This window comes from Acinonyx jubatus, chromosome C1 (assembly GCF_027475565.1).
Source record: "Acinonyx jubatus isolate Ajub_Pintada_27869175 chromosome C1, VMU_Ajub_asm_v1.0, whole genome shotgun sequence".
Lineage (NCBI taxonomy): Eukaryota > Metazoa > Chordata > Mammalia > Carnivora > Felidae > Acinonyx > Acinonyx jubatus.
The window spans coordinates 54,661,423-54,682,369 of record NC_069381.1 but is presented as its reverse complement, the minus strand read 5'-3'; the positions used below and the strand labels follow the sequence as shown (position 1 = coordinate 54,682,369).

Sequence of the window (20,947 nt, the reverse complement as noted above, 5' to 3'; positions counted from 1 at the left end):
GTTAAAAAAAAAAAAAAGAAAAAGAAAAAGAAAATACCTCCTTAGACTTGTTAGAATGAGATAATCTAATATAAAGTACCTAACTCACTGCTTGACATCTGTGTTTAGTAAATACCAGTTTCTTTCATTAATATTCATGAGAAGGGGCCAGGATGTAAGAAACAACTTGTTGGAACAGTTCTGACTTGGAATGTGATCTGCGTTTCATTCACTTCTAAAAATTTGGATTAAAGAATCTTTTTAGCACTGTATAGACCTGAGTCAGAGATGCCTTGATTTTTGTTTTGTTAGCTTCAAATTAATAATCTTAACAACCAAAATGAAGTGAAAGCTTCTGTTTGCATTTTCAGATCTCTGCAGTTCAAATTGCTTTTGAGATGATAAAAGTATCTTATAAGAAAACTTAGGTATCTTTTTTTTTTCACATTGTAGGCTATTAAAAGTGTCTGAGTATGTTGGAATGTTCAAACATTTGCCAATCTAAGGTAGATCAAAAGCAACATCTTGAAAATTCTTCCAGTAGAGTTTCTTTTTGTGTTGGGTAGTGCATTTTAGTTCTGGTTACACAGTACCATTTTGCTAGCAAGGATCTTTGGTAATGATAATCATGATGACTGTCATTGGTACTCTGGCCCTAGGTAGTATTTTTAATAATTTTTAATTGCTTTCACATTTTATTACAAATTTTACATATCCTATCTCTTCAGTCTCTTTTATTACAAGGCTAGGGAGAATAATTGATGTACTTAGCCAGCCAAATTAGTTGCAGAGTTGGAATTAAAACCCACGTGAATTTCTGTTCAAATGCTGTTTTTCATTATAGTGTGCTTTTTACCTTTTGTAGAGGAAAGCTCTACAAAACTACTAATTTTTTTCACTTTTTCTCTTTAAAATGAAAATTATAGTTTTATTATTTACTTTTTTTTTTGAGTTCTTCTTGGAAAAGAACTGTGGACATGTCAAGCTGTGGACATTATTTTTTAAATGCAAAAACCAAACTTAAAGTGGCTGTCAGATTCACTTTGATCAAAATGGTGTCAGTCCATCTTTGGTGGACTGCACTTTGAAGGAAATCATTAATTGAACATATTCTTTTGTTTTCTTGTGTGTGTGTGTATATATGTGTGTGTGTGTGACTCATTTACTGTTTATTGAGTGCCATTAACCATTACATGATTTTTAATTTAAAAAAAGGGAATTCACACATTCTTGTAACCCATTTTCTTATTCCACATTTTAGCCAAAAATATTTCACAGAGAAGTTGAAAGAATTTTACAACATCATCATATATTTATTACCTGAATTATACAATGAAAATTCTATGCTTATGCTTTATTACATATCTATAATTGAACTATATTCTTCAAAGATTCTGTGATTAGACCCAGATACATTTAGCTTTCCTCTACCCTGCCTAGTTTCTTTGTTGTTTTAAGAAGAGTTTAAATAGCCTTCTCTGGTGTGATTCAAATGCAAGAAGCAGGAGGTTTGCACTGGTAGCTACTTATTAGGCTTCATCCAAATTGATTCTGGGATTTAGGCGGCACTTTTTTAAATAGGTCTCTGTTGAGAGCCTGCCTGTCTTCAACTCTCCTAAATGCTTTTTCTCCAGCAGCCACTTACTGAGTGCTCACCAAGCCCCAAAGGCAGTGGAGAACGGAGGGAATGATTAGTGAAGGGTGGTGACAAGAGCCTGCTTCTGTACTTACTTTCCATCTGTTGGCTGGAGTTGGCCTGTGGGTTTGGCCTAATGTAGCCTTTCCAGATAATGACATCATCATCTTCATAACTGCCCAGGCTAGAATTCCTAGAGTCTCTGGGACTCATCTTTGTGATTTTTTTTTTCTTCCATTTTAAAAAGTTGTTATATGATTTGAATACAGTGAAATTCACCCCTTTTAGTTTACAGTTCTGTGAGTTTTGATAAATGGATACAGCAGTCCTGTAACTACCACCACCACATTCAAGATATAAAACAATTGTATTGCCTCTAAAATCTCCCCATGTCCCTTTGCATGTTCAAAGGGACTCTCCCACTACCCTCAGTCTCTGACAAAGATCTGTTTTCATCTGTGTAGTATCCAGATTGTCATGGAAAGGTAGCTTTTGGTCTGACTTCTTTTCACATCAGATACTGCATTTGAGATTCTGTGTTGCACTCTGAGATTCTGTGTTATTACATGTATCAGTAGTTTGTAACTTTTTATTGCTGAGTATATTCTGTTATGGATATATCACAGTTTTTTATCGATTGACCAACTGAAAGACTGAAAGACATTTGGGTAGTTTCCAATTTTTAACCATTCTGTATTAGCTGTTAAAATACTTGCTTAAAAGTTTGTTTGTGAACGTAAGTTTTCATTTCACTGGGTAAATACCTAGGAGTGGAATTCCTGGTTTGTCTGGTAAGTGTTATGTTTCATTTCCTAAGAAATTGTCAAACTATTTTCAAAAATGTCTGTAACATTTTGCATATCCCTCAGCCATGTATGATGCACTATGCTGGTTGCTCCACATCCCGGCCCTTGGTATTCTAGACATTCTAATAGATCTGTAGTGGTTTCTCATTGTGGTTTTACGTGCTGTAGTGTGTAGTGATTCATGATGTTGAACATCTTTTCATGTGTTTATTTTCCATCTGTATATATTCTTTGGTAAAGTGGCTGTTCAGATATTTTTCCCATTAAAAAAAATTTTTTTTTTTTTTAACGTTTTACTTATTTTTGAGACAGGGAGAGACAGAGCATGAACAGGGGAGGGTCAGAGAGAGGGAGACACAGAATCTGAAACAGACTCCAGGCTCTGAGCAAGCTGTCAGCACAGAGCCCGATGCGGGGCTCGAACTCACGGACCGCGAGATCATGACCTGAGCCGAAGTTGGCCGCTTAACCGACTGAGCCACCCAGGCGCCCCTGTTTTACCCATTTTTTAAAAATTAGGTTGTCCTTTCGTTTTTTGAAGATTTTATTTTTAAGTAATTTCTGCACCCAACATGGGACTTGAACCTGCAACCTCGAGATCAAGAGTCATGAGCTCTGCTGACTGAGCCAGCCAGGCACCCTTTGTTTTCTTAAATTTTCAGAGTTCTTTATTTATTATGGATACAAGTCTTTTATCAGATATGTGATGTACAAGTATTACTTCCCAGTCTGTGGCCTGTCTTTTCATTTTTCTAATACACTCTTTTGAAGAAGAAAAATTTTAAGGCTATTTTATCAGTTTTTCTTCTATGAGTTATGCTTTCAGTGTTAGGTATCTAAGAAATCTTTGCCTAACTCCAAGGTTACAAAGATTTTTCCTCTTATGTGTCCGAGAAGTTTTATACTGCTTTCGGTTTTACAATTAGGTATGTAGCTCACTTTTGGATTAATTTTTATATACTGTGTGAGGTCTAGATGAAAAGTTCTTTTTAGTGTGTGTGTGTGTGTGTGTTAATGTAGATATCCAGTTCTAGTACCTTTTATTGCAAATGTTGTACTTTCTCTGTTGAATTGCCTAATTCTTTGTAACACTCTTTTGAAATTCTTTTATTATCACTATTTCATAAATGAAGAGGCTGAGGCCTACAGAGGTTAAGTAAGTTGAATGTATTCTTTTTAAAAATTTTTTTTTTTCAACGTTTATTTATTTTTGGGACAGAGTGAGACAGAGCATGAACGGGGGAGGGGCAGAGAGAGAGGGAGACACAGATACGGAAACAGGCTCCAGGCTCTGAGCCATCAGCCCAGAGCCTGACGCGGGGCTCGAACTCCCGGACCGCGAGATCGTGACGCTTAACCGACTGCGCCACCCAGGCGCCCCAAGTTGAATGTATTCTGAAGTTATGCATTGAGTGTGTCTGTATGTGAGGCATTGTGTTCTAGAGAGACATGGTACATTCCCTTGTAGATCTGCCAAGGTCACATAATTAGTAAGACATGTCACAAGGATTTTAACCCAGATGGATTGGACTCCAGAGTCACCAACTTCTCATTCCTGAATGCATTTATCATTCAGAAAATGACTAAATAATTACAGTGTAGCCTAGTAAACCATATATGTGTCCGTCACCATTTTAGATTTTCGGCTATTTGAGGGCAGAAATCACTTGTCTTATTTCCAGTTATGCCAGTATTTATCAGTGTCTGGCCCATAATAAGCATTCAGCTAGTACTAATAACAAAATACTGGCCAGTATTTAAAAAAAATTTTTTTTAAGTTTACTCATTATTGAGAGACAGAGGGAGACAGAGTATGAGCATGGGAGGGACAGAGAGAAGGGGAGACACAGAATCTGAAGCAAGCTCCAAGGTCTGGGCTGTCAGCACAGAGCCCAACGCAGCCCTCGAACTCATGAGCTGTGAGATCATGACCTGAGCCAAAGTCAGACACTTAACCAACTGAGCCACCTAGGTGCCCGCTGGCCAGTATTTTTTATGTGTACTAGAACTGAGCATTGTCCTAACTACGCATACTTAGTCTCTATAACAGCTCTATGAGATAGATGCTGTGAATATTCCATTTCACAGAGAGGCTAGAAACTTGCCCCATATTACCCACCTGGTAAGTTTTCAATCCATGATTTGCCTTCCAGGTCTTCATTCTTAACTATAGTCTATAAATAGTGGATACATGAATGGATTACTTTTATTTTCATATTCCTTCATGATATGCCATACGTACTGGTTAAGTCAGCCTCCTTTAGTGTAATAAAACTCATTTTGTAGCTTCTGAGGCCCCCCTAAGGTCTGCATAGTCCCTGGGACGGGACATGGTGAAGCTCAGAGTCTAGCCCCACAGTTATTCCTGGGGATTTTAGTCCAGCTACCTCTGCCCAGCACCCGAATCTTCTATTCCCTCATTTTGAATTCCTTTGCTTGTTTCTTTAGAAGGATGAGTTGCTTCTCAATTTCAGACTGTTTCTCCTCCTGTATAATTTCATCTTAGTAGATTCTATTTTGGTTCCAGACTTCTCCTGAAGGACATGAGCTTTTCCTTTGCTTAGGGATTTTCTCACTTGGGGAGAGAGAAGGACATGTTTTGTGTCATCAGTTAGTTGCTGCTGATGTAATATCCACCAGGCTATTTGTAGAGTTATATAACTGGCATTTATGGCACTAGAATAATTTGGACTTTTGAATAGGATCTGGGGAGGTTGGCTAGCCCTTGGTTATATCATAATTCCTGACAGAAGAACACTGAAATGGAATATTGCAAAAAATCTGTGTTCTCTACCAGTACTGCCACTAGCTCTTTATAATTCACCTTTCACAGCTTTAGTTTTCTTGCTCTCGGTTTTTGAAATCAAGTTGTCTATCCTGATACTGTCACTAAACTTTTCCACAGTCCTTAGGAACTGTGCCACATGCTCTCGGTAGGCCTGAAGTTATTTTACAGGAGACTTATGACATTTGAAGGAACCTCCTCCAGGTGTGGAAAACACGTAAAATATGTTATCCTTTTAGTTCTGATGGGAGCCTCCACCTACATTTAAAATATTTTTAAGAGGCAGAAAAGAAAAAGGAGTATAGATGTAGGGTAGAAAATGATGGATATGCTTAAGAGCACCTGGGTGGCTACGTTGTTAAGCATCTGACTTTGGGTGAGGTCATGATCTCACGGTTTGTGAATTTGAGTCCAACATTGGGTGAACTCGAGGCCTGCTTCAGGCGAGCAGGAGTCCCCACTTTGGGTAAGCATGAGCCCCACTTCGGGTGAGCCCCGCTTCTCTCTTTCTCTCTCTCTCTTTCCACCTTCTTCTCTCTCCCTCTTCCCCTCCTGGGATTCTCTCTCTCTTTCTTTGCCCCTTGCTCACTTGTGCCCTGTCTCTCTCTCTCAAAAAAAAAAAAAAAAAGATGGATATGCTTAAGTAGTTTGGATTCAGCCCCAAGTTGAGGAATAGTATGAAGGGGAAAAAAATTTTTTGGAATGGGGGAGGGGCATTTCTCTTACATATTTGGAAAGAGCTAACAGTAAACAGTGAGAATAGATAGAAAACAAGTTTTTAGGCTTATATTCCTTTTTACTTTTCCATAACCTTTTTTAGTTCAGAGTCTTAAAAAAAAAAAAACTCTATGTGGGGCTTCCCTAGAATTCTAATGAAACAAATAATATCTATGTCAAGGCCCATGAGTTCCAAACAACATCACAACAGGATTTAAGAGCCTTTTTTCTAAATTTACTCCTGGGCAAATTCCTAAAACTCCTAGACAGATGAATTGGTTCACATCCTGGCCAGACATCGGTGACTAAGGTACTTCTATTTTTAAAGTATGTGCACAGACCAATACTTATCCTCATGTAGAAAGGACATAAACATGCATCTGGAAAGGCAGCAGATAGGGGCTTAATGTTTGTTGAGTGCCTGGTATACGATGCCAACTTTACAGTGCCATCTCGTTTAATCATCTCCCAGTTCACATGATAATGCAATTGAGACTCAGGGAAAATAATTCATCCAAGGGCACACAGCTGCCATAGTGAGAAGCAGAACTGAGATTCTCACCCTGATTTGACTATAAAAATCTTCCCTATGATTTAGCCATGTGAGGGACATGGGATAAGAGATTAAATGACCCCTCTTTGTTTTGAACATTCCTAAAGCTGCCTTGCTTACCTCCTGCCTTACCACTGATTTGTCTTTATTTTTCTGTCTTCTTTGGCAAGCAGAGTAAGAATCAGAATTATTGAACCCAGTCTATAAATATGTTAAAGAAAGTGATGACTTAGTGTTTGCAAAGCCATAGATTAATTTTTATCTTCATGGAATTTATAATCTAGCTGAGAAGATTTATTTCCTTATTAACAAATGTATGGTAGGTACCTACCAAACTTTGTTTTAGGCAATGGGGGTAGAGCTGTTATCAAAACTGTTTAAACTGTTGCCCTTCGTGGAGTTTTCCTTCTAGTAGAGGAGACAAAAAATGAATGATAATACAGTGAGTAAAATATTTGTTGGTGGTAAATGTTAATAACTGTGATGATAAATAGTAATGGAGAAAAGGCAAGGAAGGAGGATGAGGAGTACTGCAGAGAATAGGGTTACATTTTGTGTCAATACCTAAAAAAGGGAGGGGATGAGCCACATCAGTTTCTGGAGGGAAGAACAAGTAAAAAGACCCTGAAGTGGGAGTGTTGTGGTGTGTTCAGGGAACATGGGAGGCCAGTGTGATGGCAGTAGAGGGAATGAGATGAGATGAGCCATACAGGTAGTGGGGTGGAGTGATAGATTGAGGACTGCTTTTAAGAGAGAGGAAGACAGGGTTTTGATTAGACGAATGACATGATCTGATTTAGTTTTAACAGAATTACTTTGCCCACTATGTTGAGATTAGGTGGAATGAGGAGGGAAAGTATGAAATGATTAACACCAATGCCTTTCATTCATGTAGGAATCATAAGGCATTTATAATAACATTTGGTATTTATATGGTCTTAATAACAGCCATGAGGAGACACTTCTGCACATTCTCATGGGAGCTTTCAGCAGCTGTCATCACACAAGTGTCACAGAGTAGCTGTTTAGACTGGTACCTGTCACAAAGGCTATGGTTGTCTGCCTGGAAGCCTTAATAGAAGAAAAGACAGTTAGGTAAGGCCTTGAACCATAGGTAGGATTTGGAGAGATGGAAAACAGAAGTGTAGGTATTCCAGCCATTGAGTGCTGCATGAGCAAAACAAAGGCATGGAGCTGGAAATGCAGATGTTGGATGGGAGACTGGGAGGGTGGGCAGTAGGTACTCCATAAGAGGGATTTCACAAGGGTACTACTGGAAAAGTGGGCCAGCACTTGAGTGAGTGAGGAAGGAGGAATATCCAGCTTGGGAGATATTGTGAGAGTTACTACTGACCCACAGATAATAGGGGTTTGCTTACTCAATACAGTTAAGGCCTCTTTGGGATGACCAAAGACAAAGAGGCCTTACTATATGTAGGACTGCTTGATTTTCTGGGTGAACGGGTATGCAGCCATGAAGATGAGGAAAAGCAGCAACTGGCAAAATCTGGTTCTTCTTTTTGGCAGTATTCACTCCTGGTGTGCTTGACATTTTGACTTTCATCCCTATTGGGTGTCTATTGTGTCCCAATGAGTGTTTTGAAATGATCTATTGTCCTGTTACATAATTTAAGTATAGAATTTAAATTATATAATTAACATGTAATTTTAGATAGCTTATTGTTACATAAATTATATAATTAAATTCTCACTTCAATCCTGTAAGAGTGGTATTCTGATCACCATTTCACAGATGGGCTCATTTCACAGAGCTGAGGCTCTGAGAGTTTAAGTAACTTGTCCCACATCACAGAGCTTTGTAACATTTATTCATTTTTGAGAGACAGAGCATGAGCAGCGAAGGGGCAGAGAGAGAGGGAGACACAGAATCTGAAGTAGGCTCCAGGCTCTGAGCTGTCAGCACAGAGCCTGATGCAGGGCTTGAATTTACAACCTGCGAGATCATGACCTGAGCCGAAGTCAGATGCTTAACCGACTGAGCCACCCAGGCGCCCCATCACAGAGCTTTGTAAATGTCATAGTCAACAATTATGTGGTTTTTATTCAATCCTGTGTCACCTCTGTGCTTCTCTCTGTTCAGATTGGAAAGCTGTGGAAGGTGATATATATACAGAGGCAACACAGCTCTGCTTTACTTGGCTGGTGAGAAAGATGAAAAAGGGCTCCCAGGAGCTGCTATGTGGGGAGTTGACATGGGTGTGGGAAGAATATACCCAGAGGTCCAGTTTCAATTATTTGGCAGGAATTACTATATGTTAGGAAATGTCAGTAAAAATCAAACTGCCTTGGCTCATAGGCTTGGGTATAAATTGACCTATTTTACATGTGGAATACAGAAGGCAGCATCTAGTCTGGGAGGCAGAGCTACATGGCTAAACACATGAGCAGATATGTCAGCCACAAAGGGAGATGGACATAGTCTGGACCTTAGGACTCTTGCTCTCTGGCCATGGAGTTGCTATATGGAAGGCATTTTTAGCATATGTTTGTAGAGTGGATATCTAATTGTCTCAGGCTAGTAAATATGTCTGGAGCTGTAAGTCTAGAAGAGATAGATTGTGTTTGTGTGGCTTTGGAAGATCAGAAGTGGCCAGAGCAGAGGTGGCACTGTTCAGCTCTTTTCCAGCCATTCTTGCAGTATTCTAACTAGACCCTGTCTGTAGTGCATTGGAGCCTTGTCTTTTTCTTCTGTTTATCTCCTGGCTCTGTCACAGCATGTTGAGTGAATTAATGGTAGTGCTGTGATCTGAATATTAGGCAAGTGGAAGATTGCTTGAGATTTAAAAAAGTGAATCTTTAGGATGGTCAAATATATAAATAACAAATCCAGAGTATCAGAGGTCGTCATATTTAATGTGAATATTTATGGAGCCAATAGATTGAGAAGTTTTTTGTGTAAAGTATTAGAAGATACTAATTCCAAACCATTTGGTAGTGATGTATCAAGATTCATATAGATTCACATCTGGCCTGTTTCCCTTTCTTTTTTCACCATCCTCTTCTTCCCCTCCTCCCAGCTTCCCCGCATTCCCAAAGTGCATCTCCCCTCTGAGTCTAGGAGTAGCAGAGCTGACAGGGAAAGCGCGAGTAGGGAATATATATTTTCTGATTGTTTACCATGTGCCAAGATTAGAGCCTGGTTCTTTATGCAGGTTATCTCACTTTATCTGCAAATAAGCCTAGAGAGATAGTATTACTCTTATTAATACAGAAATAGAATCTCAGATAAATTAATAAATTTGCCAAGGGGCACAAAGCTGGCAGTATAGTCAAGATTTGAACCAAGACCTAACTCCACAAAGTCCATGTCTTTTCATTACACTAACTATGCTAGGGATATAGGGTCCAGGCCTCATCCTTACGGTGATTCCATAGTATTCCAGGGTATTCTTTGTCTTCTTCAATCCTACACTGCTCCATTACTTCCATCCAGGTGAAATCAGCTTAATATAAAAAGCAAATTGTGGGAGGGGGGATGGGCTAAATGAGTAAGGGGCATTAAGGAATCTACTGAAATCATTGCTTCACTATATACTGACTAATTTGGATGTAAATTTTAAAAAATAAAAAATGAAGTTAAATCAATGAATCAATCAATCAATAAACTTGTAGTATAAAAAGAAAAAAAAGGAAAAAAAGATTGTCTTGACAGGAAAAATAAAGAAAGCATTGTTATATTGAGGTTGTCCTGGGAGGGGGAACCCAGATGACAGGATGTTGTGAGTTCAGATGGGGCTGGAGGCCAAGGGAAATTGCCTGTCATGTAGATGTGCATGTGAACCTCAGAGAATTTTAGCTTCAGTCAGGAAGGCTATAGTAAGCCATCTCTATGGGTCCTAGCCCAGCTACCAAGGAAATCATCTACTTGATGCACTAGAAAACCTGAAACGTTTCTAGAAGAGTCTGAGAGATCAAACTCTTAAAAAAAAAAAAAAAAAAAAAGGAAAGAAAGAAAAGAAATGGAAAAACTACTAGATGAAGGAAAAGATGAAGCGCTACGAAACTGGCACAAAGATTGGGTTCGTGAGGGTCTGGAGTTTCTTTGGGCCATCACAGATACTCAGTTAAGCAGTTATTTACTGTATTGCTACAAAGTGTCAGGCCTGTGCAAGGGACTTTGTAGAGCTCAGAGTAAGGCTTTGGAAATATATAGGCTTATGGGAACAAAATAAGGACTGGTATCTCTTCTATCAAGTGGAGCAGGGGCCATAAAGGAGGAAGCTGTTTCAGTGGAGAAAATCAGAGGGATACGGGTTTTATTCTGGTCCATTATTAGGATGCTTTGTGACCCTCAGCAAGTTATCTTATGACTCTGGAACTCAGTTTCTTCATCTGTAAAATGAACATCTTGCCAGGGATATTGTACTTTGTAGGAATATTGCCATGGCAGATGTATGTTAAATGCTTGACATGGAATAGACTTTAGTAAATGGTCACAATTTGATGATTAAGTGCTGTGACTGCCTGATCTTCCTTTCTTACTTGTAGGGAGCTAGCTAGGCATTTCTCACCCTGCTGCAACTGGTATGGTGCTGGAACCCCAGAGCCCAGAGGAGAATAGAACTAATTTCAAATTAGTGGCAAGTTCATGAGTCAAGGGGTCAGGCAAAAGATGGGGGGCCCAACCCAGGACAGGCATGTCTGAAATCAGAGTCTTGGCCAGGCTGCCAGCTGGAGACCCAAAAGAGTCACAGGTGTCAGGCTTAGCAGAAGAACACATCAGAACAGTCTCTTGACATGCTCCTGAGCTCCTCTGGCTTACTTTCACTTAGTGACTGGGGCAGGAAGCTGTGTATCCCATGTGGGTTTGAAGTCCCTGCAGAGAATAGACAAGTATAATCAGTGTCCCTCATGTGCGAACCCTCGGTGGTCGGTGTGGTGGACAAGTGAGGGGTATGAGAAACCAACTCATGTCATGGGCTCAGATGATAGGTTCTCCACTGTGAACTTGATTCTAGTCAGAAAGCAGGTCTGTGAATCCCCCAGGATCTGCATGTTTACTTAATAATTGGGATGTTTTTCATTCTTACTAAAAATTACATTTCTTTGTTTTGAATAATTATTTTTGAAAATCCAGGAAATAGAAATAAAAAAGAAATCACCTCTGAGCTCACTCACCATCTTTCTAGACTTTTTTCTGATGCATATCGATGTACATATTCATGTTTATGTAAATAAAATGGGATTAGACAATATTTAATGTTTTGTGAGATTATTTTTTCATTTAAGATGTCATTGCCTGTTTTCATATTATATGATTTTATGAGATACATAATATTCTATTGTGTGGATTTATATAATCCCCCCTTGGGACATTTACCCTTTATCTAATTTTTTGCTGTTATGAATTTTGTGGTAAACACTTTCTTGATAAGTCTCTGAAGATGTACACAATTCTTCCATGGAGTAGGTTGCTAGGTCAAAAGGATAAGCAGAAACGATTTCAACAAATTGCATTCCAGAAAGGTGGTGTAAAATTGGCACTCCTGTTGGCAGGTGTGTGCAAGCATTCATTTCCCCAGTGGATAATGCCATGATGAGGGAGCATCTCTTACTTGGTAGATGAAGATTCCATATTATCTGTTGTAATTTTACGTGCTGTTGATATATGTAGGTAGCTTCCACCCCCGTACCAGTCTCCCTTCCATGTGTCGTTCCTTCATTCCTCCCTGATGGTGGTTTTCTTTTTTGCAGCATTGCTGGGAGCCTGGTGTATTCCTACATCACCTTCTCTGAGGAACAGCTGAGCAAGCAGTCAGAGGCCAGTAACAAGCTGGACATTAAGGGGAAAGGAGCAGTATGACCCAGAGGATCGCTTCCACTACTTAGGCCCAAGCTTTTGATCAACTGAGAACACTGGCATTTCTTACACAGACACTCAGGTGTCTTGATTACAGAGAAAATACCATTCCTTTGCACTTGTACAATCTGAGGATTGATTGCTGCCTTTTAAAATTTTATGAGAGAAGCTTATAATTGACTCTATTTTAAATATGCCATTGGAATTAATTTATATCAAACTGGAAAATGTACCGGGCTTTTTAATTTATTTCTTTTATTTTGACAATGAACCATCAGTGTTTTGAAAATATTTTATTCCATAGTTTGATATCCAGATATCCCTTAGAGCTGCATCTATAAAGTGCTCCAACTGGAGCCTCCGCATTGAAATTGTTGCTGCATATTGAGGTAGCTCAGTCTTCCTTCTACTGGAAATGCAGCCACGTATCTAAAGTTTCTCCTTTTAGAATTTTATTTAAGGGTTTTTCTTCATAAGGATATTATCCCTGCATTTGCTAAAGATGACAACTTTGGCACTAAAAAACTACATGTGCCTTGAGGTTGTATTGGTTTCCATGTTGGCTCCCCTGGGAATTCATGGAATGAGCAGAGTGCATTCCTTGAAATTATGCTATTCCCTTTTTGTTGTGTAAGATGGGGATGATGAAGGGATAGAGGAAGGAGGCCATCTGTATGATTCATTCATTCAGCTCAAATGTACTGGGTATGCAATATGTACCTGGCATTATGCTAAGTGCTGGGGGTGCACAGATGTTTTTGGAGGTAGTTGAATGATCTCACTCTTGCTGTCATGACTGAGGGTTAAGAGAGAAAACTTTATGATCCATCCAGAAGATGCTGCGACTTTGAACAAGTCACAGAAACTTTCTTCAGCTTAGAAACTGCAAATCCGTAAACGGGGTTAGAAGTACCTGCCCCTACCCACCCCACAATGGTTTGCTACCCATATGCTACAGTGTGAGATGACATGTATGTGAAGAGCGGCATATTGTTTATTTATTTTTAAAAAAATTTTATTATTTTTTTAAACTCTGTACCCAACGTGGGGCTTCAACTCGTGACCCCAAGATCACGAGTCATATATATGAAGAGCAGCTATGTTTTGTTGCAAACCATGCAGCTCAGCCTTCCTTCTCTGAGTGAGAATGGCAGGCAGGCAAGGTGGACGCTGTCTTTTTCTTGTGCTTCCCTCCTCTGGGTTTGGTTGCTACTCTGTTTACTCCTCTTTGAATTAATACAAGTAGGTCTTATATATCTGAATGTATTGGTTTGAGGGGAAAGCCTTTTTAGAGGTTTCTGCATTGTCAAGGCTTAGTCTTTGTTCAGCGTGTTGCTGTTACAGCCATCACCATCCTTTCTCCTTAAATGGCGTGAGCATACCTGTGTCTTTGCATACTGTCACCTACATCCTGTGTCCCTTGGCTTACCTTATGAGCACGTCAGCTTCTCTTGAGACCTTTGCTGCATCCTGGGAGAGCAGCTGTGAATAGGCACTGCCTAAATTGCCTCTTTGGGCAGGCAGGGGATTCACTCACACAGCCCTGTGATTTGGTGCAGAGGCATCCTCCGACTTCGCATATGAGTGTCTGCACAGGCCAGTTGTGCAGTCAGTGTGCAAGAGGCTGGGTGCTTTTGCACTGGTGCACACTAACTTCTCTTTCATTAGGTTTGGAATCCATAGGGCTCTACTGATCTAAACAGTTGGTATTTGGGTGGCTTAACAGGAGGCCTGGAAGGTTTTGATTTCTTTTTATTTTTTAAAAAATTACATTGAGGTCATTTTCATATTCTTGTGTTTCTTTTATTTGGGTTTGTTTTTACTAAAGCCTGATCAGTGGTATTGGGTCCCTAGAATTAACCTCACGGCCAACTTCCAGGCCAAAAGCTCCCAGGGCTCACTTTTTTCCAGGATCATCTGATCTGAGAAAATTCCACTGGGAGCATAGGATTATCTTGTGTAAGATGATTTTTATTGTCTTTGTTTTATCAATGAGACGACTCAGAGAGGGTAAGTGACTTGTTAATAAGTAAAAATTCATGTTTCTTCCATTGAGCCATGCTGCCATTTTCCTCTGAGGAAGTGAGGAAATGGAGATGGCTGGCTGAGTCAGCCAAGGAGGCAAGTGTTTGTTTGAATTTGGAGCCTAAGAGGAATAGACTTTGCAAATTAGGGGCAGTGATGTATCACTCTACATACCAGAGCTTGTGTCTACCTTCCAGGCTGGGCTCGGTTGATAGATGTGGCCTGCCACTGCCTGGTTTTGGCTGGGCACAGTGGAAAGGCCTTGTGAGAGCTAATTTTATTCATTCTCTTTCTTCTTCTGTCAAGTCACATGTAGGGAACTTTGATATTAGAAATCATTTGTGTTGTAGAATTTCCTGTCATGAAAGGCCTTTGGCTGTGTCTGTAGCTGTTGTGCTAGAATTCCAGCAAGGGTTGAACTGCTTCTTGGGGGTCAGGTTCCTTGAAGATCTGTCATCACTCCAGGTTTGAGAATATCATGTGTAATTACAGCCTCACTACATGCACATGACCTTAGGGCCCTCCACCTGTGCCGAACCTTCTGGCCAGACACAGTACAGCAAGTCGCAGCTTCTGCCCTGTCAATGTTCTGATTCCCTCTTTGACTACCACCAACATGTCAAGATAAGAGAAAGCAGCCTGGGGAAGTTGGAGACTGAATAGACTGGCCAGCCGTTTTGGAGTTTTTCAGTTATGTGCAGACTTGGGTATAGTGCACTAGAGATTTACCTGGTATTCTCACATCACCCAGAGTGTCTGGATTTTGCCCCAAGGTTGATATCTTACAAGGCAAAAATTCTATGACCTATTAACTACCTCCTGGGAGAAAGAGAGGCAGCTTTAGAGTTAAATCCTTGATTTTCCCTTTGAGACAGATGAGCTGTGATGAGTTTTGAAAACCCAATTCTGTATGACTAGGGGCTCCTCTTCTTGAGGTAATGACAGCAGGGTCCTTTGTGGCCCATCTGCTTTTAGTCGGTGTCAGATTGATTGTGGTCTGGTTGACCAGACTGCATGTGGCCAACGTGTCAGGTGACTTTCAATTGCTTCATCTGGCTCTTGACTTTATAAGTCATTTGTAGGATCCAGTGTGGACATAGGCTTAAAATACCATGCATCTGCAAGTTTTCTGTAGTCCTGTTGTATCAAGAATCCATGGAAAGTTCAGGTCAGTAAAGCTGATACAGATTCTTCACCGAAAGAATAGTAGAGTTTCATATTTGACTGGTTTGGAATAGTGCCTAGGATTTTGGGCCTGCTTTCGTTATTATGGTTTCATCAGTGAGCAGAGATTTTTTGAGCATCTGTCTTATGCCAGGGCATTATGCCAAGCTCTGGGGAAACCACCCTGAACAGGACATAGTTCTTGCTCTCAAGGAATGTATAATTCTTTAGCCAGACCCATAGTGAAAGGAGATGAAAGCAGTCAGTGATTTGTAAGTTAAGAGCTGCCTGCAGTTACCACCACGGATTAGGGTGTCCCACCCACCCATGAGCTGAAGCATTTTTTTTAATTAAAAGGACTTTACAACTCAAACTACTAGCTCTGCGATAAGTGCCAGGCCATTAGAATTCGTGAATGGCCTGTGTTCCTCCTCCCTCTGCTTCGCATATTGTTTCTTGCCCCATAACTGTGTACTATAGGAGGTACCCCTTATCCGCGGTTTCCGTTTCTTCAGTTTCAGTCATCTGTGGCCAAGGAAGGTCTGGAAGCACGGGATCATCCTCCTGACAAATCTTCAGAAGGTCAGTAGTAGCCGAATGCTAGTCACGATGCCGCGTCATTCCCCTCCACCTCCTCAGTAGGCATCGGATCACCTCACACTGTCACCAGGGTGAGAGCGGTACCATAAGATACTTTGAGAGAGGCCACTTTCACATAACTTTTATTACAGTATATTACCATTTTTCCATTTTATTATTAGTTGTTAATCTCCTACTGTGCCTAATTTATAAATTAAACTTTATCATAGGTATGTATGTGTAGGAAAAAACGTGTAGGGTTCGGTACTATCTGTGGTTTCAGGCATCCAGTAGGGGTCTTGGAACGTATCCCCTGTGAATAAGGGGGTACCTCTGTATTGGTTCCTCCTTATGAACAAGGCTATAATTGATTTTTCCCTCTTTGAGGGAAAAATGGTAATATTCACAGTAAGTGAGACAATGGATGCGAAACCACTGAGCACAATGCCCTAGTACGTGTTAGGCACTCAGCAAGTGTTATTACTGTCACTATTTCATGGTGAGGCTGGAAGCAAACTAGATTCTTAATCTGTGCTCCTTAAATGCTGGAGGCCTGGGCAATGTATGTATTTCTTGAAAAATGTGACCCTTTATTTCATTGCCTCTAGAGCGCTTAAATAACAGTAGTCTTCCTTTTTTAAATACTTACTGGATATAATTGTGGCCATTATGTGATGCCACATGTGATGTGGTTCCACCTGTTTTTAAAAAGGAACAAAATTACTTCTATTTTGATGGTGAATTTCAAAACAGAAAAAAATATTTTTATCTTCACCTCAGAATGGTGATTCAGTTAAAACTTTCCCAATTGCTCCTCTGCAGGCCAGACCTGCCTTCTTCCTTGCTCCACGCTGCCTGTGCATCCACGTTTATCTCAGTTGTTGGTGCTTATAGATCTTTGGCATCATCACCTGTCTTCTAGCTCTTACCTTTAAAGGGGTGCCACTTCGTGACGGGATGAAAAGATATTCAATGGTGGGTTTTTTTAAGCTTTCTTTTTTGAGTTACCTTAAAAAAAAGAAATCTACTGGTTAGATTTATTGTCTCACAAAAATGTTTTTAGAGATTATTTTGTTCATAAGTGTTTCTTTCTCATGCTGATGATCAACTGATTTTTTGTCTATAAATGTTGGCCTATCATAGTATTTTTTTCAGTACAGATCCTATTTACCAAATGACCATTTTAGTGGTTTTAAAAGGTACTAAGGATTGAGATGTGTAAATCAGGTGACCTAAACATGAAAATTATGTGCCTAAATATTTTTGTAAAGGTGTCAAATAAATACTTTTTCCTGAACACGTATTAAAATTCCTTTCTAAGTGCAAAGAGCCATTAAGTCTGCCCACATTCAAGAGGATGGCATCCAGTTAGTTGATTGAAACCTAGTAATAAAATAGTTTGCCATTGTGGTATATAATAGAAATCTATATTTGGTCTTTGTCCCTGTTCCTCCTGGCACATAGCTTCCAAGACTCTTGTACTTTATAAGCGCTATAAGAGTATCTTTTTTTGTTATATTTAGTTTTGTTCCCAGTTGTTGAAATAGTTCTGTAGCCATAAAGATGAAATGAGTATCTTTTATTTTTCATAATGAGCCTCTTAACCAACTGCACCTGACTTTGTTAAGGACGGGTAGGGGCTGGTTGTGGGGGGAACCAACCATGGCAATTTGGGTTGTGAGCTTTCAGGCTCCTTGCCCCACCCACCTAGGTGAAGGGGAGAGGGACTGGAGGTTAAATCAGTTGCCAATGTCCAGTGATTTAATCATGTCAACATAGTGAAGGCTCCATAAAAATCCCTGAACTACGAGGTTTGGACAGCTTCCAGGTTGCTGAATGCATGGAGGTGCTGGGAGGGTGGTGCATCTGGAGGGGACAGGGGTGGCCCACACCCTTGCCACACACCTCGCCCTATGTATGCCTCTCTTCCATCTGGCTGTTCCTGAGTTACGTCCTTTTGTAGGAAACCAGTAGTTTAGTAAATAAACTGTTTTCCTGAGTTCTGTGAACAACTCTAACAAAGTATTCAAACCTGAGGGGGAGGTCCTGGGAACCTTGATTTATAGCTGATTGGTCAGACATACAGGTTAACAACATGGACTTGTGATTTGCTTTGGAAAGGGGTGGGGGAGGTGACCGATGTATGGGACCGAGCCTGGGAGTCTTGTGGGGCTGCCAGCTCCAGAGCGAGTCAGAACTGGGTGGTAGTTAACCCAACTAGTGTTGCAGATTTGTTTGGTAAATAGTGAGTAGAGTATTGAGAGAAAACACAGGAAAAATTTTTGCTTTATAGCCACCCAAGTATTTTGTATGACTCACACATATGATTAAATATCTGTCTCTGGCACAGTTGTGGTAATTTCAAAAGAAAGAAATGCTAATCTTTCTACTTTTAAAATATTTCATCTGCTTAATCAGGAGTCTAAGCCTCTGAATAGCTTTACCGGGACATAACCCCAAAATAAAATATGCTCATCAAGAGAGGCATTTTGGTACAGGCAAGCTCAACTGAATTACGAGTACATGAAGACTTTAAAAAAGATTGTGACAAAATACCTATAGCATGAAATTTACCATCTTAACCATTTTTAAGTGTACAGTTCAGTAGTATTAAGTCTATTCACATTGTTGTGCAACCAGTCTCCTGAGTTTTTCATCTTGAAAAACTGAAATCCATGCCCATTAAACAGTTCCCCATTTCCCCCTTTGTTCCGGCCCTGGGAAACCACCATTCTACTTTCTGTCCATGAATTTGGCTAGTGTAGAAAACCTCATATAAGTGAAATCATACAGTATTTATTTGTCTTTTTGCTACTGGCTCATTTCACATAACATAATGTCCTTGAGGTCCATCCATATTGTATGTAGCATGTTGTCATAGTTTCTTTCCTTTTTAAGGCTGAATAATATTCTATTGTGTGTATATAGCACATTTTATTTATCCATTCATCCATTGATGGACATTGGGTTGCTTCCACTCTTGGCATTGTAAATAATACTGCAAAAAGTGGGTGTCTTAATCAGTTTTACTGCTCTAAAAAATGACTGTAGAATGAGTGGCTTAAACAACAAACATATATTCTCACCTTGGAGAAGAAGCTGGAAAGTTCAAGATCAAAGTGCTTGCAGATCTTGCGTCTGGTAAGAGCCTGCTTCCTGGTTTGTGGAATATCCATCTTCTCTTATCCTCACATGGTGGAGAGCAGAGAGGAAGCTTTGTCTTGCCTCTTCTTATAGGGCACTAATCCTATCGTGAGGGCTCCACCCTTACGACCTAATTACCTCCTGAAAGCCCCATCTCCAAATATCATCATGTTGGGGATTAGGGTTTTAAGATAAGATTTTCCTTCAGATTCTGTGTCTCCCTCTCTCTCTGCCCCTCCCCTGTTCATGCTCTGTCTCTCTCTGTCTCAAAAATAAACGTTAAAAAAAATTAATTTAAAAAAAGATTTTGGGGTAACACAGAATCTACAGTGATGTGTGCAAATATGTTTTCTTTTGAAATTACTGGGTCATACAGTAATTCTATTGTTATTATTTTTTTGAGGAACTCCCATACTGTTTTCTGTTGTGGTTGCACATTTTACATTCCAACCAGTGTGCACAAGGGTCCCAATTTCTTCACATCCTTAGTAATGTTTACTTTGTTTTACTGAAAGTAGCCAGCCTAGTGTTTGTGAGGTGATCATATTGTGGTTTTGATTTGTATTTTCCTAATGATTAGTGGTGTTGAGTATCTTTTCATATGCGTGTTGGCCATTTATATGCAATTTTTTTTGGAGAAATGTCTACTCAAGTCCATTTTTTTAATTGGACTTTTTGTTGATTTGTCATTCTTTGTATATTCTAATTTCAACCCTTTATAAAATATATTATTTGCAAATATATTATAAAATATATTTGCAAATGAAAGGTTGCCTTTCATTCTTGTTGTATCCTTTGATGCAGTTTTAAATTTTGATGTAGTGCAGTTTATCTATTTTTACTTCTGTTGACTGTGCTTTGTCCATTGTCATGAAGCTTTTCCCCTATGTTTTTTTCTTCAAGGAGTTTTGTAAAATTACATCGTGCATTTAAGCCTTATATCCATTTTTAGTTTTTGTATGTGGTAGAAAGTCAGGGTCTAACTCCATTCTTTTGCATGTTAGTATTTAGTTTTATTGACACCATTTGTTGAAGAGACTGCCCTTAAGGCAGGTTTTAAAAATCCTCTTAGAATTTGACTTTCTAATTTGTGAGTTATATGCTCTTTCATTCAGCCCCTTGCTGGTTTCTTGTCTCAATATGGCTTCCCTGCACAGGGCTGTCATTATCGGAGACCGCCACAGAAGAGGCACTGCTGACAGGAGCAAAGCACAGGGCTGGTGCCTTCATGTATCCATAGCAGGTGAGCAGTTACTGGTTACTCCCAGGACTTCCCTACAGCTCTCATCACGTCAACCGTTCATCCCTCCATCAAGCTAGACCGAGCTCACTGGGGCTGGCACCCAGGCCCCCAGCAGAGGCCTGACACAACCATATTTAACAGATGAAGCCGAGTGAAGTAAATCATTCCGTGTGGTTGTGAAACCCACATTCAGACCCCGGTCAGCTGGACTCAGGAGACTTTTGCTCTTCACCACCATGTTAGGTTCTTGTCTCGCTTTGTCTGCTTGTGATAGACTTGGGGGTACCAAGCTCATCATCACTATATTCCTGTCAAATGCCATTCTTCTTCCAGAATTCATACACCATGGATTTGAAGCTTAGGCATGAGCCGGTAGCTGGTTAAATCTGAGAAGCCAAAGCGGACAGGCCTTTCCAGTTGTGCTGATGGGGCCCTCTTGTGGCAGCGGCTGCCACTGGGGGAATAAATGATGGCAAGCAGTGTGCATGAGAAACA

At 40.0% G+C, this 20,947-nt stretch overlaps 1 protein-coding gene across 1 annotated transcript in view; it reads left to right on the top strand.

The window, feature by feature from the left end:
• Window positions 1-19,472, top strand: part of SLC35D1 (solute carrier family 35 member D1) — a 52,755-nt gene extending 33,283 nt beyond the window's left edge. Inside the window, exon 12 of the mRNA XM_027058910.2 lies at window positions 12,192-19,472. Coding sequence (XP_026914711.1) covers window positions 12,192-12,300 — 109 coding nt within the window. The 3' untranslated portion in view covers window positions 12,301-19,472. The remainder of the gene's footprint in view (window positions 1-12,191) is intronic.
• The last annotated feature ends 1,475 nt before the right edge of the window (window positions 19,473-20,947 follow it).